Source organism: Amborella trichopoda, chromosome 2, assembly GCF_054954075.1.
Source record: "Amborella trichopoda isolate Santa Cruz 75 chromosome 2, AtrichopodaSantaCruz75HAP2 v2.0, whole genome shotgun sequence".
NCBI lineage: Eukaryota > Viridiplantae > Streptophyta > Magnoliopsida > Amborellales > Amborellaceae > Amborella > Amborella trichopoda.
The window spans coordinates 56,200,285-56,223,527 of record NC_142337.1 but is presented as its reverse complement, the minus strand read 5'-3'; the positions used below and the strand labels follow the sequence as shown (position 1 = coordinate 56,223,527).

Below are 23,243 nucleotides of genomic sequence, written 5' to 3'. Positions count from 1 at the left end.
CCACATGTTGGAGAAAACTCGTACTCAAGTTGTGAAGTGAGCTTGAATGAGTCCTACATTAATCCAATGTCATCTCCAATCATTTTCTTAGGTGCTCCTAAAAGTTTAGATGGTACCTCATTTGACAAACATACTAGCCCTTTTGAGAACTCCTCAAGAAAAGGATCAAGGAACAAGTGCCACACAAAGTCAATTTAGAAAAAAGGGTTTCAAAACAATTAGGAATTGTAATTCACTAAAGTTTTACTCAAGGGTTTTAGGTTCTAACAATGATGAGACAGCATGGTTTTGGGCCATATGAAGATCTCTCAATTAAGATATTATGAAGTACAAATGAAGTCGAACTGATGGGGAAAGAATTGGATAATGTGAGGCCTAAATGAACTAGAACTACGGTTATGTTTATGGGGAAGGGTTGCTTAGGTGGCAAGGTGTAGGATAGCTTTTAAGGTTTCTAAAGGGGTCAAAGCCTCTGCAATTTTGTAGGTCCAGCAAGATAGGACGATGATGAGATGGACTGTAGGGTTGATTAAGGAAAATCTGGAGTTTAAACTTAAAGTTTGAAGGATATGAAGATTAGGTATCTGTTTAAGGTAGATTTTGAGATAGTTTACCTAAAGTTTGGACAGGTTTGGACGACTTTATGGGAAGATTTAAATGATTGACGAATTTGGCCGTCGGGAATCTTCAATGGATATATGCCACCCAAGAGAGGAGTTAAAAAGGCGCGTAAGCTTACTTGAGCAAACCTCCATTTCACAAACTAGGGTTTCGGGGAATATCCCTACCAAAAGATAAAGAGAAGCTCTAACCTTTGGGGGAGACTCTCCCAAACCTAGCCTAAAGTTGTAGAATTGTGCTTTCCACAAAAGGAGTCAAGGAATCTCTACTTTAAAGGTGGCCTCACGCCATAATCGGACGACCAAATTTCACCATTGAGCGTGAACTTGAATTGGCCATAGGTTTATACTTTATACGATTATTTATAAGAGTTCGAAGTTCTATTTGTCCTATATTTGGATTCATGCATGGAAAACGAACTTCTAAAGGCTTCAAGAAACTATCAGACTCAAGAGGTTTCCAATCTAACGAAGATTGAAACCTTAATTCCAGAAATCTAATAATTTTACAAACAAAAATTAAAACCCAATTATAATACGGACTCGATACTGAAAAGAAAGAAACCTAATACACTTGGGGGAAATAGGGAAATAAAATTTGTCACTAACTCTATTAGCAGGCTAACAAACCATAATGTGAAGCTCGAAACATCAGATTATGAAAATCCATAGAGATAGGGTCACAGATCTCAAAGAGACTTTCAAGTAATGCTATAAACATCCTTGTGTGTGTGCATCGAGAAAGAGAGAGACAGAGAGAGAGAGAGAGAGAGAGAGAACCTCAATCATCGGGGAGTTTTTAGGGATGTTGCAAGCCAGAATCACATTAAGACCTGTCTTCAGTACTGGAAGAGTAATCAGACAAATCCATCAATGCAGCATCTAAAGAGAATAAGTGAAGAACATAACAAACTAATACCGACAGCATCATATGAATACCTAGCCGTCGTGCGATAGAGGGCCCAGAGCTATCAGAACTCCCTCCGATCAAAGATGTTACACTTGCCAAATTGCTCTGCAAGATTACATAGGCAACCCAACCAGATTCAATCAAGTTTGATGCAACCTATAACCAATAACCTTGCTAAAGCTCATCAAATCACAATACAGGCAAGGTGAGCACACTTACTGGCCGTGTGGGTGCTGCAGCATATAGATGTCCAAATTTTGAAGATTTGCATCCTATCCATATGTAAATCTGCATAAGATTTTTCATAAAGCCATATGTCACTAAACAATTCCATACATGTATTACTTAATCTAAAATTCCAATTAACATGATTTAGTTAATGTAATTGTGGTCCATTATGAAAATATATTAATAAATCTATAAAGCAATAGAAGTAAAGTCATCCACAAGGGAAAACTCAATGGTGAAAACAGTGTAAGCAATCATAAACAGCTCTTTTTTGTTATTTATATATTTTAATCAATAGTTATTAAGAAGATCGAAAAATATATCAGGATTATGATGTTATTTAATAGAAACTCACACAAATTATTGCATGCCTGGTCCATCATAAATATAAACAAAAATAGCTTTACTTCACCCCTCTTGCTCCATAAACTTGGTTAATTAACAAAAGGATCCAATAAAGGTCAAAATATGGGAGGAAGTCATGGGCGGCACCTAACCATTTCTGAAGCTCCAACCAAGGAATGCAAGGACAGGTGGAGTTCTTAGATATTATTTTCATAGTTAGACCCGTTTGTGTGGCTTGTCCTTTGCAGATGTGAGAGCTCTCCTTGTTGGTCTAAAGCTTCACACGATAGACCAGTCAATGCAGATGAAAGCTGTTGAAGATCACCTTGATGTTTTAAAGTCCGTGAGCAAAGCACTCCACCCCAATGGCTGCACGTGATAGTTGGCAGGGGGAAGAATCTCTACTTACCTCCTTAATGAGATCTTTGGCAGTTATCATTTAGATATATTTCGTTCTAGCTTGAATCTATGGAGTCTAATGAGCCAGCAGATGCACTCACAGAGTGAAGTGCTAACTGATAGCCCCTTAGCAGACGGCCAGTAGAGCAATTGACATGCCAACCTGTCATTTCCTTGACATAATGATTTTTTGTTCTAATTCGTTTACTTTAATGAATTATCATTCTTGATTAAAAAAGAAAAAGTAAAAAAAAAAAAAAAAGAGAACAAATTTTATCCAGATGAGTAGATTTAACAAGCCATACTCTAAATCAATAGAATACCAAAATTAAATATTTGAAACATGAAAGGCGACATTTAACATGTCCTTCCAGTTAAGGAGAGTGGTTAAAGACTTGTTGGTGACAAGGCACAAGAGCAGAGCATGAAAAATAGAGGCATTACCATGTTATCTTAAGATCATATTTAATGTTTCTAAATTTGCAATTTTAGCATTGAGAACAATGTATTACAATGGTATTCCTATTATGCAAGACCTAGACGCGTTTCGGCCTTCTCAGAAACCAAGACTAAAGCACACCCATAACCAGTGTTTAGAAAGGCAGAGGCAGCAACCTAGATACCTGAGCAATATATATATACATATATATATATATATATATATATACATATATATTGCGTGCGTGTGCGTGCACGTGTGTGTCTATGTCTGTCTGTGTATGAAGCCTCACATCAAATACTTAAAGGTCATCTTCTTTTTATCTTATTTCATATGTAGAGTATGGGAGAGAGTATATGGGTCCATATGTGCATGTGAGAGAGAAAAACAGATCTCACATCAAACATTTGGACATCATCTTCTTCTTCTTCTTCTTTTTTTTGATAATTGTTAACTTGGATATAAAAGGTCGAGAAACAGTACATAGTACAAAGATAGGCTAAGCCTAACCTGTGAATATGTCCCAGAGGGGAGGACCAAGAGCAGTCCAGTGACAAGTTGGACTTTACATTTAAGTAGAAAGCATGGTGGGGCTTATATAACTGTCCAGGTACAAAAGTGGACAAAAGGAAAAAGGGCCAATTACTACCCTTGTACAAAGTATGTCTACACTATTCAAACTGTGAGGGAGGTTGTCGAACTGCTGCTCTAGCGAGTGCGTCTGCGGTTGCATTTGCAGTCCTTCGGGTATGCTGCCATGTGACTATCAGGTCCCTGCATAAATGGTAAATCTTATCAAAGATGTGACTCAAGTACCAAGGAGGGTCACTTTTCCCAGATCCCCAGGTTATGATGTTCTTGGCATCTCCCTCTACGAGTAGGGTTCTTCCCCACGAAAGGTTAAAACGTTTGATTCCATTTAGAAGGGCCAAAGCTTATGCTGTTTGTGAGTCTTTTGTTCCTATAAACACCGAGAAGGAAAGGAGGATGGTACCTTCAAAGTTTCTAAACACTCCTCCAATGCCTGCCGGACCAGGGTTACCTAAGGAACAACCATCAAAGTTGAGTTTAATTTGCCCTTCTAGGGGAGGGGTCCAATCTGGGATGGATTTCATTTTTCTGATGGGTGAGGACAAGCAGATTACTCCAATCTTGTATAAATGAAGATGCCGAGATACCCATAAACAATTTGTGGTTGGTAGCCCAAAAAATAACAGAGTCTGTTATTTTATGGAAGAGAGAAAGGGTGAAGCACTTTTCCCCTCGAAAAATTCTATAGTTTCTTTCCTTCCAAAGGTGCCACAGGGTAGCCACCAAGGATGCTTTCCACAGAATTTTTCCTGATTTTCTCCATTTGTTCTCGAAAGAACGGGCTAACAGAGACTGGATGGAGGGTGGGATCACCCACGTCAAGTTGAACAACTGGATAAGTTTGCTCCATATAGAGAAAGCAAACTTGCAGTGTAATAACAGATGTTTAATATTTTCTTCCTCCTCTAGAGCACATTACACATCTGTTAGGTATTTGAAAACCTCTTTTCTGGAGATTACCAATAGTTAATGGTTTTCCTAGAGTTGCAAGCCATTGGAAAAATTGGGCTCTAGGTGGAGCTATGGAATCCCATGCTTTGTTAGAGATGTCCAACACCTCATTATCCTCTGCTAGAACCCTGTAAAAAGATTTCACCGAGAATCTTCCTTAAGGGGAGGGAGTCCAAATCATCGAGTCATCTTCTTCTTATATGTATAGAGAGCATATGGGTCCATGCGTGCTTTGTGTGTGCGCAGAGAGAGAGAGACAGAGCTTCGCATCGAACACTTGGAGGCCATCTTCTTTTTCTTCTTCTTCTTATATGTAGGGGTGGCAACGGGTCGAGCACGGGTCACGTCTGGGTATTCGGGTCCAAAATTTGGACCCGTCCCTGCTCGTCGGGTCCCGGGTCTGGTCAGATCCATTGCCACCCTATGACTATGAGCTTCTTTTTTTTTGCCAATGATATAATATATGTTTGCCAATATTGTGACAATATGAACACCTAGAGCGCGCCTAAAAACACACGATTGTCATCATATACCCTATGACTATGGGTATGGGTCAAGTCCAACTGGACCCGGACCTGAATAATATTCAAGTACAATTTAAAAAATTTGGACCCATACCCAGACCAGGTATGGATATACCCGTCGGATCCCAGGTCTAGTAGGGTCCATTGTCACCACTACATATAACCGAGAGCATTATTCAGCCCTCCCCAAGCTGCATTTAGTTGCCCGCCTTAATGCGAGCAACCAGGCAGCACCTAGAAGCACACCCGCCTAGGCATTTTCAAAAACTAGGCAGCCAAGCTGAATTTTTCAACCTTGTCCATAGCTAATAAAGTAGCTTCCACATGACCATATCATGGAAATCAAGGACTAAACCATTGCCCGTATTTTCTTCATCTGGTAACATCTGAAGGCAATTCAACCACATCATCAGTTAATTTAGGGACCTTGGTCCTTGTATGGGAGCAGTGTTAGTTTTACGTCAGAGGTGACCAACTACTAGGAAGGAGAACTAGTTCAATTAGGAGCAACAGTGTAAGGTTGGCGAATGGGATAAGTCAATAAAAGTTCTAGTTGGGCGTAGGGATTTATTAAAATAGATTATTGGACCAAGAGCCAACTAGGAGTGCTGCAGGCTTCAAGTTTTTTTTCTGGTTGCTACCCTTTGAGGTGAACTTTTGTTTCAAACTTTCAATTGCTGCATAGTTTTTTCTCCCTTCATAGAAATTTTCTTATCTCATGGAAGGGAAATATTTCTGAACAAATAATGGTTTTAACAATTAACTGTTCTGAATATGTGGATGAATATAAAAAAAAGGCATATACCCCTACTAATTGCTAGAAGCTACATTACCTAAACAAGGACATGGGTTTCAAACAAAATGCGGGTAATGGTTGTTGAATGGAATAAAAATAAATTAAATAAATAGGGCCTTGGACACAAGGGATTTTTTTTCTTTTTATCTTTTTCTTTTTAAAAGTTAGTGAGTATTTTATATAATCAAACGAATGCACCCTACAAAAATTTACCAAGCACAAATATCATCTCTCCCTTCAACGACCTCATGATAACATGCACAAAATGAAAAATTCAAAGATAAACTCAAAAAATATAAGGATATTCTGATTGGATCATTTTATTAGTCAATGGCAATAGTTAGAAAATATTAATATCAGTGTTCGCAAAATCGAACCGGAACGGTTAACCAGGCATGGGCCTGGAAGCGATTTAACCGGCCTAACCGGTAAACCGGCCTAACCGGTAAACCGGCCTAACCGGTAAACCGGCCGATTCAACCGCTCTAACCGGGCAAGTCCGGAATGATTAAAAAAATGTTTAAAAAATAAAAAAGAAATGAAAAAAATCTACTAAAATATGAAAAACATATAAAGAATGTGATTAAAACAAAACACACTCAAATGAAGTTGAAAATAAATGAAAAAATAGATTTTAACGAGTCGATTTGTGCCGAGGGGTATTTTTAAAATTTTCTGAAAAGATAGGAAAATATAAAAGTGAGTATCAATGACCAAAATATTTTTAATCTTTACCATAATGTAAAGAATATTAAAATAGTGTTAAAAAAATTGACTTCACCAACTCTTTTTTTTAAAGAAAATGATCTTTCTTTCTTTTAAAAAAAATGATCTTTTTTTACCTTTTTTTTTTTTTAAAGAAAATGATCTTTTTTTTAAGAAAATGATCTTTTTTTTCTTAAAAGACTATGAAGAAAAAATTATATTATATATAATATTAGAGTAATGATCTTATGAGAGCCTCCCACACCCATGTGTGTGGGACCCCAAAGGATCACCATGAAATTTGGCACTGATCTCTAGAAAAGTTATCACATGGGTGTGAGACTTGATACTTTTCTAGAAAACTGTGCCAAATTTAATGGTGATCCTTTGGGGTCCTACACGCATGGGTGTGGGAGGGTCTCATATGATCATTACTCATAATTATAAACCCTTATTTTTATCAACTAAGTAGTAAATGGTGATCAAGTAATAAATGGCATATGGTTTTTTAACTAATTCATTTAATGGTGATCCTCTCGGGTCCTACACACATGGGTGTGGGAGGGTCTCATAGGATCATTACTCATAATTATAAACCCTTATTTTTATCAACTAAGTAGTAAATGGTGATCAAGTAATAAATAGCATAAGGTTTTTTAACCAATTCATGGTTTTTTAAAAGAAAAAACGCACATGGTTTTTGAACCAATTATAATTCATGGGTTTTTAAAATGCTGGTGGTGGGATTCGAACCCCGGTTCATATAAAATTCACTCGTCAAAGCTAAATAATACGCCATTCCAACGTATTTGATATGAATATGAAGTATTACGCTATTTAAAGTTTAAAATACTAGGTGACCACCAAAACCGGAACCGATCGCTGGCCGGTTCCGTTCTAACCGGCTAGTTAGCAGTTAGATCGGCCGGTTTTGCAAACACTGATTAATATACACTAATACATATGCGATATAAAATTATCAACGACAAATGCGATATAGAATTATCAACGAATAGATGTGTCACATCATGCACTAGCAACAACAATTATAAATAAAAACAAATATTGTAGTTTAAAACTACGTAAAACCATAATCACCCACCCAGGTTTTTTCTCCTCATGTTACTCTTTTAGGATTCTCAAAGTGTTTTTTTAAGTAGTATTGGTTACTGAAGTGCCTAACACTTAGGAGTTTAGAGATCCAAACAAGTATCAAAGACTGACAATTCACTGGTTTTCATGCATCCAAGACTCCAGGGAAACTAGTTTAAACTAAGATAAATGGATTGGTCTGAAAACTAAGAAGCCATAAATCTACATTAGTAAGTAGAATTAATTCACAAAAATCAAGGCATTCGTTGCAAGTTTTTTTTCAAGGATTATACAGCTGGCCTTTCAATAGTAGACCGGTAATTTCAAGAGTCCAACCAGAGAAAGACTAATTCATCCTCAATTTCACTCTTGGTCAGGAAAATAAAAATTGAAGTTAAGAAATTGTTTCAGCCTAAGTTAAATTGGGAACAGACTCAAAACAAAGGTGGTCAACATCACGTCTTGAGTTCCATTCCCACCAAGTCCCAAATTAACATTTAAAAAAAAAAAAAAGAAGAATAAAGGCCAAGTTGATTTCTTACATTATGCAGTGAATACATACTCGAGGCAATAGGAAGTGAGAAGCTGGAAACAAAAAAGAAGAAAAGCTTAAGAGCCTCACCTGCTTAGCAAGTCGTAAGATCTGAAAATGAAGAGTAGCATCGTGCAACACTTCAGTAAAACAGTGGACTTGCAGGTCACTATCAATTTTTTGATTCTCCAAGTTCAACTTCTCAATCTCAGTAACCTCATTTGGAAAGGTGTTTGCTCCTTCATGGTCCCCATTTAAATGGCCAATCTCATGTACAATGGAGCCACCATTTTCTCGAGTGGGCATCACTACAGTTCACTTGCTTTAGACTGGTCTTTCTTGTAAGGGATTAATCAGATTCAGTCAAACAACCTGATCATAAATCATTCCCAGGGGAATGGAAGGATTGAATACAAAATAAATTATGGTTTCAAAAAACTAAAACATATCTTTCAAAATTTATTTTGGGTTTTCTCCATCCCTTGGCAAAATCCAGGATACCGAAGTTCCAATAGGTACCCATTGTGCCAATACACAGAAAAAATCTGAACTGATTCACCAGATCCTGGCCTAAATCAGCTCAAATTTGAACTCTTATTTGATTTAGTTCAAAATATAAAAGATACAACAATCAACTTTCTACATAGAAGCAATAAAAATTAAGGCACCATTTGATTCAAAAAAATTTAAAGTACATTAAAAGTTTAAAATTACAATTTAATTGTAGATTGAAGAATTCTTATTTGTTTTGTGGGGGTGTTTCAAAGCTTTCCACAGCTATACACTTCAGTATTGTTCAAATTAAACAATGTGTTTGATTATCTTTTTCAAAATGCAATCAAACATGTTCCCTACCAACACAAAAAGTGAGAGAAAAGAGATAAACACAGAAAACACAGGAACAATGGCACAAGGGACTTCCACAATAACAAATTAATCCCCCTTGAGCTTAAATAGGAGCAATCCAAAGCGAGAAAGATCAGGAAAGCAACCAAGTTAACACAATTCCACACACCCAGAATAAGATATCCAAGAAAACAGAAGAATTCTACAGATTCACAATAGATTTTAGGAGAAATATTTCCTCATTCTCAGCAAACAGGAAACTTCCAGAGATTTTTTTCTTTTCATTGATCAATGTTGAAAATAAAAGCCTGAAGTATTGCAGGAACGTCAAACGAACAATCTGATTCGATTTTGCAGGAACATCTAGCGATGACATATTTTAAAAAGATAATGTAATACTTTTATTATCAAGTGAGTTTCTCTCTCACCTTCTATAAAAGCAACTTGATTTCGTGGTGGAAGAGAAGTAATCCACCCCTTCTTACTATTTCATGTTCATAATAAGGAACACGAGGAATGGTTTTATTGATTCCTAATTGTTTTGAAACCCTTGTTGCTAAAATGACATTGTGTATCACTTGTTCCTTGATCCATTTCTTGAGGAGTTCTCAAAAGTGTTAGTACGTTTGTCAAATGAGGTACCATCCAAACTTTTAGGAGCACCTAAGAAAATGATTGGAAAAAATATTGGATTAATGTAGGACCCATTCAAGCTCACTTCACAACTTGAGTACGAGTTTTCTCCAACATGTGGGAATGGTGCAGACCACCTTTTAAAGTCATAACTTTCACGAAGATCTGTTTGGAGAGATCCAAAGCTTGAACCGAATATCTCTTTGAGATCTACGAGCATATTTTTATTGATATTTTGTAATTCTAGTGTTTCTAGGTTCAAATCATGGTTGAAAACTTGTTAAAAAACTAATTAAAGTATATCATCACCATCAGAGCCTTATCCCAACTATTTGGGGCTGGCTACTTGAATCATGTTCCGCTATTCTGCTCTATCAAGGGTCATACTCTCCGTAAGACCCAAAAAATCAACAAAGTGTATAACGTTTCTTTTTTCTTTTTTTTATTGAGTCCTTATTGTAACCAGGTTTTAATTTTAGATTATTTAGGTTATCAGGTTACTAGAAAGTTCCAATCCTAGTTGGATTAGAGACATTTGAGTTAGATTTCTAGCGTCATTAGGAGTTTGTTTTCTTTCTTTTCAAGAGTCCAAGTATAGGGCAAATGAGCCTATTGCCAATTCATATTCAAGTTTAGTAAAATTTGGGTTCTTGATTGTGGTTAAAGGCCACCTTTAGTGGAGAGATACGTCAACTCTTTTTGTAGAGAGTGATTATAGAACTCTAGCCTAGTTGGCGAGTTTCTCCAAAGGTTAGAGCGTCGCCTTCTTTTGTTGCAGATTTTCTCCAAAACCTTGCTTGTGGATTGGAGGTTTGGGTACCCCCTCTTCTTCTTTTAGGGTAGGTATTTCCTAAAATCCTAGCTTGTGGATTGGAAGTTCTACACATTTGAGTTTGAGCCTCCTTATTCATTCCCCTAATGCGACAAATCTCCATCCAAGATTCCTACAACCAAATTTGTCACCCATTTAAACCTTTTCATGGTCCCTAGACAAACTTATCAAAACATAGGCAAACTAGCTCAAAAGCTACTCTAATCATAAATCTACCACTCATAGCCTTTAAACTTAAAGCTTAAACTCAGGATTTGCTTTAATTCAATCCTAGAATCCATTTTATCATCCTCTTCTATTGCTCGACCACCTAAATTCTAGACAGCTTTAACCCTTTCAGAACAATGTAACTTATCCTGAGCATTGCCTTAACATAAAGCAAACCTAATTCTACTCCAACTAGGGAAACCTTCATATGCCCAAAATCATGCTGTCCTAATCTACCATAGGAACCTAAAACCCTTGAACACAAAATTAGAATTCCTAGTTGTTCTCAAACATTTTCTTGCTACATCCACCTGGCATGTCACAGTTGTGTTGGAGCCAAGCCCCGTGTTCTCCCTTCCCCCACCCCTTTCCCTCTCACTCATTCACACATACACACACATTATATTACCATTAAAACATATAAGCATGCTTTAATAGCTAAATTTGTCCAATTTCCTCCTTCAACATCATCATCATCATTGAAGTCTTATGTCTTTTCCCAACTAATTGGGATCGGCTACATGAATCTTGGTCCACCATTCTACTCTATTAAAGGTCATACCCTCAATGAGGCCGTAAGTCCCCATATCTTTTCTCAATACCTTCCAACCATGTCCTTTTAGGCTTACCTTCCAATTTCCTTCTAAAGCATGTTTTTTACTTTTTCTCCCTTGATGAAATGCCACGCATATCTCTCACTTGATGCATATGCACTTTGTTCCTCACCTTAATTACATTTGGAAACCCTGTTTTTTATTTGCTTTTATTGGGATTATCTTTCAGGCTGATGCTGAGGGAAAACTACTAGAGAAGCTCAAGAGTTTGGGATATGTTAGGCCAAAACCAGGAGATGCATCCCACTCCTCTGCATGAATGCAATCGAAGAACAATTGAGCATTTCAATGTTGCTAGGTTTGGAATTTCGTGATATAGCCCATATCTCTCCCTATCTCATGAAAAGAATTTGTTTCTACGTGGTTTCCCCATATCCAAGCATGTTTTTTTTGTTTAATCAAGTGTCCATTTTCTCGATAAAGTGCACATTAAAATGAGCCTGCAGGTCACCAGTTTATGGCTGTACTTGCAGCATCTGGTTCTCAACTTCCCACTTAAATGGGTTATCAAGGGGCTATGATTTCCCCTTTGGAAAATGTATTTCTATTGTTATGTATGTATGAAGGTAGGCTTTAGGGATTATGGAAGACAAGCACCAGAGGCTTGGTGTTTTAGCAAAAATTGCCACTTATTCTTTTTAGTAGCGTTGGAAATTTTATTTGCAGTTAAATAAAACCATTTTGAAGCAATCTTGTGATAATCCCAATCACTTTTTTTAATTACACCCTACTTTCATTGTCATCTTCGTATCATCAAGTATGGAAACCATATGTTACAAACATGATGATGTTTCTACTCTATTCGTTTTGATGGTCAAGAGCCCAGCCTTACACAACAAGAAAAATCCATTGTAATTAGGGCTGCTACTGGGCCGGCCAGTTCGAACCTGGGAAAGCCTGAAACCATTTTGGCCTGGGCCAGGCAGGCCCGACCCAAAAGTTATGATTATGGAGACCGGCCGAATATATTTTATTAAGCCCAGAACGGCCTGCACATGGCTCGAAAGTGTCTGAGCCTGGGCCGGCCCAAATATAAGCCCAACCCGTCCCATTTAGAAGCTTCTTTTTATTTCTCTTCATTCAAACTTTTCTTGTTTGTAAGCCAAAAAGAATTTTACAAAAAATTATGTTAAAACATTTTTTAGAAAATTTAAAACTCCTAAGAAGGCATTGGGAAATAAAAAATATTGGGAAGAGGGATGGGGACATGTGGACACTCACCCACTTCATTCCACCACCCCCACCGCCCCCTTCTCTATCTATAAACCTACTCGATCTCTCTCTAAAAACCTATTTTTTCACCCCACCGTCCTCTCTATTTATCTTTCTAAAAATCCATTCTTTCTCTCTAAAATTCTATTTCTCAAACTTTCTTCTCTCTTTTCTAAACCCATTTTCTCTCTAGTTTTCTTCTCAACAAAAAGGATGAGCACACATTGCTTTCTAATAGATTTGAAGTAAAATATTTGAGAGATTCCAAAACTTCATATACTTCTAATACCAACTGTTTGGCCGTGGATGTTAGAGAGCATATTGTATGCATCGTTTGTGTTGTAGTCGAATAGAAAGAATAAAAAGAAAGCCGAATGTATAATTTGAGATATTAGTGGAAATCAATTATACAAGAGTTAAATTAGAAAATAATATGATAGATGTGTTTAATTAAGTAATTGTAAAGTATTATTTTATTTAACAAGCATGTTTAGAGCATTTATCATTCTCTGGATTAAGTTATAAAGTTGAAAACTTGCAATTTGCTATAAATTCTGAACAATTCACAACAATTTCAATTCTAATTTGAAACCAGGAGTACATTGACAACGGCGGTCATTTCACTAGCAGAGGTTATTGACCATTCAAAAACAACCATAACCATTCCAAATTACAAGATTAACTACGAACCGCAGTCATTCACTAGCAGAGGTTAGTGACTATTCAAAAACAACCATGAACATTCCAAATTACAAGATGGACTAAGAATGGAGGTTAGAGACTATTCAAAAACAACCATGATCATTCCAAATTACAAGATTGACTAGGAATGAAAATCTACAAGATTGACTAGCAAGTCTATGCGAAATAATTCCGATGAGAAGAAAAAAAAAAAGCATTTAATTAATGAAGGGCAAGTCTTTGTGAAATAATTTCGATGAGAAGAAAAAAAACATTAGTTTTAGTCAAGAGACTCTCCTGGTCCTAAGCTACAAACTCTAATATAATTTTTCAAACCTCCTACTAGCTCGAGTAAAGAAATAGATAATCAAATATACACATCCCTTGCACTCATCGGGATCATTTATAGTAGCTCAGTGGTCGATCACTTCTTTTTCAAACCTCCAACTATCTCGAGTAAAGAAATAGATAAATAGATACATCCCATTGCACTCATCGGGATCAATCATTTCTTTTTCAAATCCTACTATCTCGAGTAAAGAAATAGATAAATAGACACATCCCATTGCACTCATCGGTATCGTTTGTAATAGCTGAGTGGTCGATCACTAAGAAGTGAGTTACAGTTATTTGTATTATACTTATACCAATCATTTTTCTCTTCTTATGGCTAGATCCAATCTACTGGTATCACGTTCTTCCTTTCGCGAAGGGAAAATCAAGAAAATACTTTTATCGCTATTTTTATGTCGGGCTTACTTGAATCATAATTATATTAGTCACCTCCAATGTTTCAAATCTACTAAGCAGATACGCTTTAACTTCCCACATTCAATTCAATTACATCACCTCCAATCTCAAACTTAAGTTTTTGTTCTCGTTCAGTAATTTCATAACCCACCTAGTCTAGAAACAGATTCATGCCTGACGACAGATCCCATAAATTTTTAGATCTTATTTTAATCCATTCTAGCCTCCTACGCTTATAAGCATCCTGGCATTAGAAATAGCGAATCATGCCTAATGAGCGTTTGCATGCCAAAAAGGTGCATATGACATATACTATGTTTGTAACTTTTAAAAGTGAATTGTTAACTCTTTACATGAACTTAACAATTATTTCCCATGATATTTATGTTGTGTTGTTCTAAAAGACTATGTTAAACACCACAATCAAATTTTATTATCTTTTATGTGATTTTCTCCTTTTTATCGAGAATAAAATTGACAGATATTGAGCAGAGTTCAAGACACATCAGCCTATTGATATCAGATGGTTGTCCAACGGCTGGTATACCATATACAATCGAAATGCCATCCCAATAGAGCCTTCCTTTTAAGATTTTTGTGCGCCTTTTAACCTTAAATAAAAAAATTAATATCTTTCCAGACCAATCAACTCTTATCAAAAGACCTTTACTGAGTCCTTTTTTTTATTTTTTTTAGGTAATTTAGTGGAGATGACAAGCCCCTACCCGTTTTTTAAATCATTAGAGGTTTTTTAAGGGGTTAGGTGAGAATAGAAGCCTAAACCGTAGCTAGGGCACATCTGGTGCTACCACCACGACCCCAACCCCATTCTCCCTTTACTGAGTCCCTTTTCTTTTCACCTTGCATAATCTTTTTCGATGCACATGGCAACCCCCGCCCCAATGGCCCCCCTCCGGGGGCTCTCTCTTTCACACACATGTGCATAGTCTCCTTTTTGTATGCCGCAAGTGTCATTGCGCACACAAGCCATTTCCTACATTGAACATCCACATTCCAATCCCAGATACATGTTTTACATTTGTGTTGAGGAAAAGAAAGAAAAACATGGATAGTTGCCACTCTATCATGAATTTCCTTATATTTGCCCCACTGAAATGGTCGAGGCAAGCACAGAGTTTTATGATAATAGCAAATGTCTTCCAATACGTTGTTTTCACAGTTAAGTATGAAAATTAGTACACAAAGAATGAGTTCCTCATAAATAAGGGAAAATTATAGGTACTCCTCAAAATTAACTTTCTAGACATCCTACCCCGAATACTTTTTGTATTATACCCCAGATCCCAACATTGTTTTTTTGTATTTACCCCCAATCAAGAAGTCAACAAAAATTATGACAAAATTACCTTTTTTTCTCTTTTCCCTTAAGGTTTTTGTTATTCACATGTCAACACTTTCTCTCTCTCTCTATTTGCCTTCTCTCTACCACTCTCTACATGTCTTCTCTACTCTCCTTCCCTCTCACTTTCTCTCTCTAACTCTCTCTCTCTCTCTCTCTCTCTCTCTCTCTCTCTACATATAATGTTTTTGTAAGCCCAATGAAGGGACCCCCACCCCAACACCCAAAACCAGGTTTTGCACCATCTCTCCCCACCATGCACGCACCCCAAATCTTCTTTATCCTTTTCTCTCTAAAATCTTCTTTTCTCTCTCTAACCATGGCTTCCTCCCTACAAGCCATGGGTTCCCTGAAGGTCCATTGTTTCTTTGTGCTCTTACCCCCGGTAAACATAGAAGACCCTCTATAATTGCTGCCATCATGCCCTCTCTCTTTCTCTCTCTCTAAAAAGTCCCCATTGCCTCACATCTGTTATACTGAATAAATGTTTTTCTTTGCACAAAAGCCAAAATTACAGCTAAAAGACCAAAATAACTGCATTAAACTAATTTGTAAGTTTATGCCAAAAATCATAGATTTCAACAAACAAGCTTAGCAACAGCAGTTGAATGGTTTTAAACAAACAAGGATAGTAAGTTTATCCCATAATCAAAGATTTTTTAGAACCCATCTGAAGTAGCTAAGCTCAATAATGACAGACATACAGACTCGAAATGCTATTTGGATGCCTCCTCATGAAAATTGTTTAAAACTCAACTTTGATGGAAGCTCGATTGGAAACCCGGACCTAGCAGGTTATGATGGTACCATTACAGATCATATGGGTAATTACAAATTCACCTACTCAGGACCTTGTGGACATACAACAGTGAATGAAGCTGAGGCAAGAGCTCTTTTGGAGGGTTTAAAGATAATAAAGAACCAAAAGATGATTGAAGGTGATTCAAGCAATGTTATTGCTTGGGCAAAAGGAGAAATGAAGTCACTTTGGAGATTAAGCAACATTTTTGATAAAATATATTTCATTTTAAGTAGTGGTTCTTTTGAGTTATCTCATTGTTTTAGGGAGGCTAATATAGAAGCTGATGGTTTAGCAAAGGGTGGTGTGCGCCAACATTCATTGGTGGTTACATCCTTTTCTTCTTGAACCTCCTTGTTATTGTTCACGGGTGAATGAGCTTCATAGTAACCGATTTCACTCTCTCTCTATCTCATTGCTTCACCTCATCTTCCAACCCCTTACTGCAAATCTTCCTCCCTCTACAATGCCCACTTTTTATTGGTGGCCCTTCTCCCTATATTCTCATCTTGATACTAACCCTTCTTCTCCCCCAAACCTACTTTTTATTGATGGTCTTGTCCCCATATCCTACTCCCATTTTTTTTGTTGAAGCCATCGCATAAGCAAAAACCCGTCTCTGATTTACTGGGGTAGAGAGAAAGTGAGAGAGGGCGGTTAGAGAGAGAGTGAGAGACAGGTTGGGTAGAGAGAGAGAGAGGTCTGATTGAGAGAGAAAGAGAGCAGACGGAAGAGAGAGAAAGAGAGAGGAGGATTGAGAGAGAAGTTGAGTACAGAGAGGAAAAGCACATTTTTAGCAAAATGTTTTTGACTTCTTGATTGGGGGTAAATAAAATATAAAAAAAAAACAGTGTTGGGGTGTAGGGTATGATATATAGAGTATTGGGGGTAGGATGTCTAGAAAGTTAATTTGGGGTAAATTTCAGGCACTAATGTGAGTTTATAAAATCCCACAATTGGTGGGTTACGAATGAACCTCTCATACACTAAAACAAGGGGCTGGAAACACCAAAAGAATGAACAAAGACCAACAGCATCCATCTATATCCCATGTCCACTCACCAATAGTCTCTGCAAGAGCACTCACCATACTTAAAATGGTGGAACCTCTTTCCATCCCTCACAATGATCTCCCTCTCCACAACCTTAGACATGAACTTCATTGCAGTGTGGCAATCCCCACATATCATCAACTTCTTCAAAACCCTAATCGCTGAACCCGGCGGCAACTTCAACAACCCGAAATCCACTGCCAGTTTCTCACTATGTGTCGACAAGCCATATTCTTTTTGCTCCAACCCCACATCATGTAATACAAACCGGGTATCTGGAACGTAACCGAGCTTACTCATACTCGCACCTAGCTTCTCTAGTAATGCATACACCTCGTGCACACAAGGGTGCACTGTATCATCAACCAAGAACACATGAACTTGGTTATCAACCTCAATCCAACTACATCCTAGCTCCTTCTTCACCCCCATGTCTTTCATGGCTTTCCTCACCTTTGCCACTCCTTCCCATTTCCCTATTGATGCGTACATGTTCAAAAGCAACACATAAGTACCGTCATGTCGAGGCCTCAATTTGAAGAGGTGCTCAGCCGCCATCAATCCGAGCTCCATGTCCCCATGGTTCCTGCACCCAGCTAGCAATGCCTCCCAAACACAAGCATCAGGGTAAAATGGAATGGTTTCAACAGTGTGTTTCGCCTCTTGGAGGCGGCCCGCCCGTCCTAATAGATCGACCAAGCGAGCGTAATGGTCAGGACCAGGCTTAATGCCATAGGCTTTGTCCATAAGGTCGAAATATTTGCAGCCCTCATTTACTAGACCAGTGCGGCTACACGACAATAGCACTGTGAGGAACGTAACCCTGTCAGGCTTGTCCCCTGCCACGAGCATGCGCTCAAATAACATTATGGCCTCGAAGACCTGACCATGTTGCCCTAGGGCCGCAATCATTGCATTCCAAGACACCGCATCAGCTGTAGGCATGAATCGAAAGGCTCTCTCAACTGCCTCCACTGCACCACACCTTGCATACATGGTCACAAGTGCATTGCCTACTGATACACTAGAGTCGAGTCCCAATTGTATCAGTTGGGTATGCAGTTGGGTATGAAGTTGTGCACCATGACGTAAAGTCCCTAGTGATGCACAAGCTGTAAGGGCCCTGGGAAATGCAAAATCACAAGGCTTAGAGTCCTCGTGCCTCATTCTATTAAAAAGCCTCAGGCCCTCCTCACCTTGGCCATGTTGAGCTGACCCAGTTATCATCACAGTCCAAGTACGCTCATTCCTTTCAACCATTTTCTCAAAAATCTCTCGAGCCTCTGTGATCATGCCTAAGGTTGCGTTCCCAAATACCATTGCATTCCATGAGACCAAATCTTTCTCTCTCATTGCATCGAAAACTCTTGTTGCTACCTCCATTCTCCCACATTTTGCGTACAAGGACACGATCGCGTTCCACACTGGCAACGATATCTCTGCCTCTCTGTGTACGATGTAAGCATGTGCCTCCATGCCCGTTCGCACAAGTCCTATATTTGCACATGCACTAAGCAAGCTTGTATATGTAAACTCATCGAGCATTATGCCTTTACCATACATATCTCGAAACAAATCGAGGGCCTCCATATACAATCCATGTTGTGAATACCCTGCAATCATGGCATTCCATGCCACATCAAATCTCTCCCTCATCACTTCAAACACTTTACGAGCGCTCTCAAGGTCCCCAACCCTAACAAATCCAATAATCATTGTAGTCCATGTAAACTCATCTCTCTTCAGCAATTCATTAAACACCTTAGAAGTCAAACCCAACTCCCCGCATTTTACATAGAGAGATATCAAAGCATTTGAAACCCAAATTCTGGTCCTCAAGCCCAGCACACACACTCGAAGCAGCTGTAAAAGTGAACCCATCAGGCCCAGGCTTGCCTTGCTCAAGCATGGCTCTAAAAAGAGATAAGGCCTCGCGAAACTCGCCATGGTGGCCGCAGGCCGATATCATGGCGTTATAGCCATTGTATCACGGGTGGGCATCCTGTCAAAGAGTTGGCGCACGACCGCAAGGGCACCGGCGCACGCGTGAGTGGCAAGCAAGGTGGTGCGTGCGACTACATCTCTTTGAGGCATTCGGTCGAACACATGGTGCGCGCAAGTTAGGTCTTCCGTGCTGCAATAGAAGGCGATGAGGGGGTTGAGGAGGTGGGCGCATGGCTTGAGGCCGGAAGTTATGATGAGGGCGTGAATGGCCCGCCCTTGTGAGCACGATTGGGTCCGGGTGGAAGCTTGGAGGAGGGAGGCCAGGTGCCATGAGGTCGGATGTGGGCTCGTAATGGTGTCCTGTTTCGTGGGTAAATGATAAGGTGCATGCTTCAAGACAAGGGGGTATGGTCATGGTTAGGGTGCGAGTATGGCTTCGGCCTTGTGTTCCCCGGGGGTTTTTTGGTTTTTTTTTTTTATTTGGTAATTCAGTGGGGATCACAAGGCATGTTTTTTAATTAATTAGTGGTTTTTGAAGTTGTTAATGGGATGGAAGCTACAACGTGGAAATGAAGTATGAGGTGTGCTACGACTACGACCTCAACTCTTTTGCCAGGATTTTTTAATACTCTCTAATGCAATAGTGTAGCCCTCTTAAAGGCAATTTATATGCACTAATTCTAAGGTTTGTGTCATGGTTAGCAAGGTAAGAACTAGAAATTGGTGGTATAATAACGATGGGAAAAAAGATTATAGGAGGCCTAGGCTTTATAATTAAAAAAGGTAAAACATTAGAAACATAGTTGTGGCCCAAAAGACACTTATCTTGATCATATCAATTGGCCCATCTTAAAAATCCTGCTAGAAAATGGAGCTTCAATGGTGGAAAACACCCAAATCAATAATTTCGACTTTGACTATTATGGATCTAGAAATAAAAAAGATTTTAAGTTTTAAAATAGCATCTATATTTTATAACGTATTATTTAGACCATCCATCTTCAATTGTTTAAGAATTCATTAGATCTGCATCTTTTCTATGGCTTCAAATTCATAATCATAAGCAAATTTTACGACACCAAAACTACATCTCCCAGCAAGGTTTCAAAAGTGTGACTTCAACCATTTAGGAACATAAAGATAAAAACCCAAACCACCAAAACCCAATTAATCAGACACAATTTGTTCTAAGCAAATTTTACGATACCAAAACTACATCTCCCAGCAAGGTTTCAAAAGTGTGACTTCAACCATTTAGGAACATAAAGATAAAAACCCAAACCACCAAAACCCAATTAATCAGATACAAAATTTGTTCTATATTTCTACAATTCAAAGGGTAAGAAAAATGCAATAAATCCCCAATTGCATACTTACTTGTGTGCTTGCAGATAGATTGAACAAGCCAACGTTGTGTGTATACTTCCAGAAATATGCAAAGCCCTGTAAAAATTAAAAGAGAGATAATGGGGAACTGTGAGAGAGATAGTGAAGCAAAAATCTAACGAATGAAATAGACGGGACTTAGAGAGCGAGGGAGGCGTTGGTTAGAGAGAAAATGGGGGAAATTAGATCTCGGTGCTCACAGAGTGGGCTTAGAGAGAGAGTTAGTGGTATGAGAGAGAGAGCAGGGGCCATGGCCTAGTTAGAGTATAGTTAGCAAATCACAGTTTGATCGGCGATTTTTTCAAATAATCGGCATTTTTATGGAAACAGTTTTAAACGGTGACTGTTTTAAAAGGTTGGCAAAAAATTGCATAGTTTTCATAAAAACGTTTAAAACGTGATTTTTCATAATACGATTTAAATCAGGCCAAAAATTCGTATCCTTTTTTACCTATATTTCTTTTTTGAAAGATATTATTTTTTTCCCTGTTTTGTGTATTGCAGCCATTGCTACTTTCATGCTTTTGAAAAAAAAAATATTATTTCGAAAAAAAAAAAACTAAAATATAAATTTTCATCCCCACTGTGTTCTTCAAAGCCACAGTTGCAGATTGAAGGTATGAAATTTTTTTTTCCTTTTTATTTAAACTTAAACAAATAGATGCAAATGGATGCAAATTTCAGTTGTTATTATGGAAAATTATTGTGTAAATGAAATACTGTTTATAGCATACCATTTTGTAAAGAAAATCATATACATGCAGATTTCTGTGATTATTTGTGATGATTGTTTTTATGAAAATACTGTTTATGGCACAATTAGAGCTCAAAACATAGTCTTTTACTGATGAATGAGAAGTAGAGAGTGTGACTACAGGACCAAGTAATCAATATTTTACTTTTTATTATGTGATAACAAAGATAAACAATATAGTGTAAACTGTAAACTTACGTAGAGGATTAGTTCCCCAATCCTTAGTTCCCCAAACCTAATCCTTCAGCTCTGCTTGCGGTTTCCCAAAGAAAATGAAAAACCCTCTTCCTTTTATCTCTCTATAAATCAGTTAGGGCATCTTCACAGATCAGTATAGTTAGGGCTGTCTCTCAAACCACATCCTAAATCAGAGAGAAAAACCCTCTTCAAACTACCCAGCATCCCATCTTCCTTTTCTCTCTAAAAATCAGTTAGGGCCTCTTCCATTAAAAACCAAAATCAGTTAGCGCCTCTTCCATTAGGTTTTGTGAAGCCGATGATCTCTTCCATCTTCCTTCTTCCTTCTTCTCTCTATAAACCTTCTGTTCTCAATAAACCCTAAAGGATACGAGCGCAGCCCTATTTTCGTCTGTTCCTCTTCGTTCTCCTCACTCTAAACCGCGAACCCAAATTTCTAAGAGACTCTTTTTAAAAATTTGTAAAACTTTAACCATAGATATGCAGTGACCATAGTCACCGTACTATAGTTAAATCATAGAAAACAAAATCGTGTATTTTTTAGTTGGAGTAAGTGTGATGTTTAACTATTTAATGAATAAATTTAGGGGAAGCTTTTTATTCTTTCTTTATAACATAAAATTTTTAAGCTTACTCTTATCCAACCGTCTATTATGACTAAGGGATAAGATCGTCCCAATCACAATATCACGTCTTTATATTATTTTATTTTTAATTTTTTTATCAACTATTTGAATATTATTTTTTGTATTTTCAATCCTCTATTAAACACGCACTAGCGAAAAAATTATAAAAAAAAATATTTTTAATAATATAAAATAACTAAAATACCCTTAAAAATTTTAAGAGGTATTTTGGTTATTATATTTTATCGAATAAATATTTTTAATATTTTTTATAGGTGCGCCCCAATGAGAAGATGGCACATACCAAATTTCATATTCATACAATTTGTATTAAAAAAAACTAAAAATAAAATATTTTGAGACGTCGGATCTAAGATCAAATAATGAGTGGCTCTCTTGATCAAAATTGGATGGCTCGATGGTATGCAGTAGGGGAAGTATAGGAAACTTTCCCATAAATTTATATAGTATATTTGTCACATACCATAGTCAAAGTATTTACTGAATAAATTTATATAGTATATTTGCTTTTGGTATGTAATAAGTAGGTGTGATGTTTCTTAAAGTATTTAATGGGTAGATTTTATATAATACATTTTTTTGGTATATACTAGTTAATTATGTATTTAATATTAGATAATTGAATGAGAGTCACGAGACATCTAAATTAATTATATTAGTCTAGTAAAAATTTTATAGATGACTTAGTTGTTAATGACTTTGACATAATTTTTTTTTTTTAGAATCTAAAAATTTATAATATTATAAATTTATCGAATTTTTTTACTCTGATTTTTTTAGCCTTATCCGGTATATTAGCAATATTTTTATGTGAAGTATTTTTGTCGATCTGTATTTTTTATCCAATTTTTTCATCCGACTTTTTAAAATAAAAACGATTTGTTTTCGATTTAACGGTGAGCCGATTTATTGATAGTCCCCGACTTGCTATGGGTTAGAGAGAGTGGGAGGAAAGTGGATTACCTGGTTATAGGGAGAGCAGGGGCATGGCCAGAAGGAGTGTGCTTTAAGAGAGAGAGCTCATGTTTAGGTTATTAAAAGGAGAGTGACGGAGTTTCTGTGGCATGAAAAATATGCCGTAGAAATGCACAAAATCAACTTTTTGGAAGGAAATGGGATCATGGAAAAATAGGTTTCATTTCCATGATTTTGATCTTCTTGATTTTAGGTATCGTAGTCTTCAAGCAATCGAAACA

The 23,243-nt window shown here is 37.4% G+C and overlaps 2 protein-coding genes across 2 annotated transcripts in view; both read right to left on the bottom strand.

Annotated features, from left to right (window-relative positions):
• LOC18431374 (proteasome assembly chaperone) overlaps positions 1-21,830 on the bottom strand; it is a 29,670-nt gene extending 7,840 nt beyond the window's left edge. Inside the window, exons 1-6 of the mRNA XM_011623956.3 lie at positions 21,401-21,830; positions 20,440-20,505; positions 8,223-8,504; positions 1,750-1,818; positions 1,560-1,635; positions 1,401-1,465 (exon numbers count right to left, since the gene is read on the bottom strand). Of these exons, the coding sequence (XP_011622258.2) occupies positions 1,401-1,465; positions 1,560-1,635; positions 1,750-1,818; positions 8,223-8,438 (426 nt within the window). The 5' untranslated portion in view covers positions 8,439-8,504; positions 20,440-20,505; positions 21,401-21,830. The remainder of the gene's footprint in view (positions 1-1,400; positions 1,466-1,559; positions 1,636-1,749; positions 1,819-8,222; positions 8,505-20,439; positions 20,506-21,400) is intronic.
• Positions 15,299-19,149, bottom strand: LOC18431375 (pentatricopeptide repeat-containing protein At1g25360). The gene has a single exon (XM_020665499.2). The coding sequence runs from the start codon at positions 19,063-19,065 to the stop codon at positions 17,125-17,127; it is 1,941 nt and encodes a 646-aa protein (XP_020521158.2). The 5' UTR covers positions 19,066-19,149; the 3' UTR covers positions 15,299-17,124.
• Positions 21,831-23,243: the final 1,413 nt, after the last annotated feature.

Bases quoted from the DNA above. Each gene is read 5' to 3' on its own strand.
- LOC18431375 (XM_020665499.2), bottom strand. From the start codon at position 19,065: ATGGCGAGTTTCGCGAGGCCTTATCTCTTTTTAGAGCCATGCTTGAGC.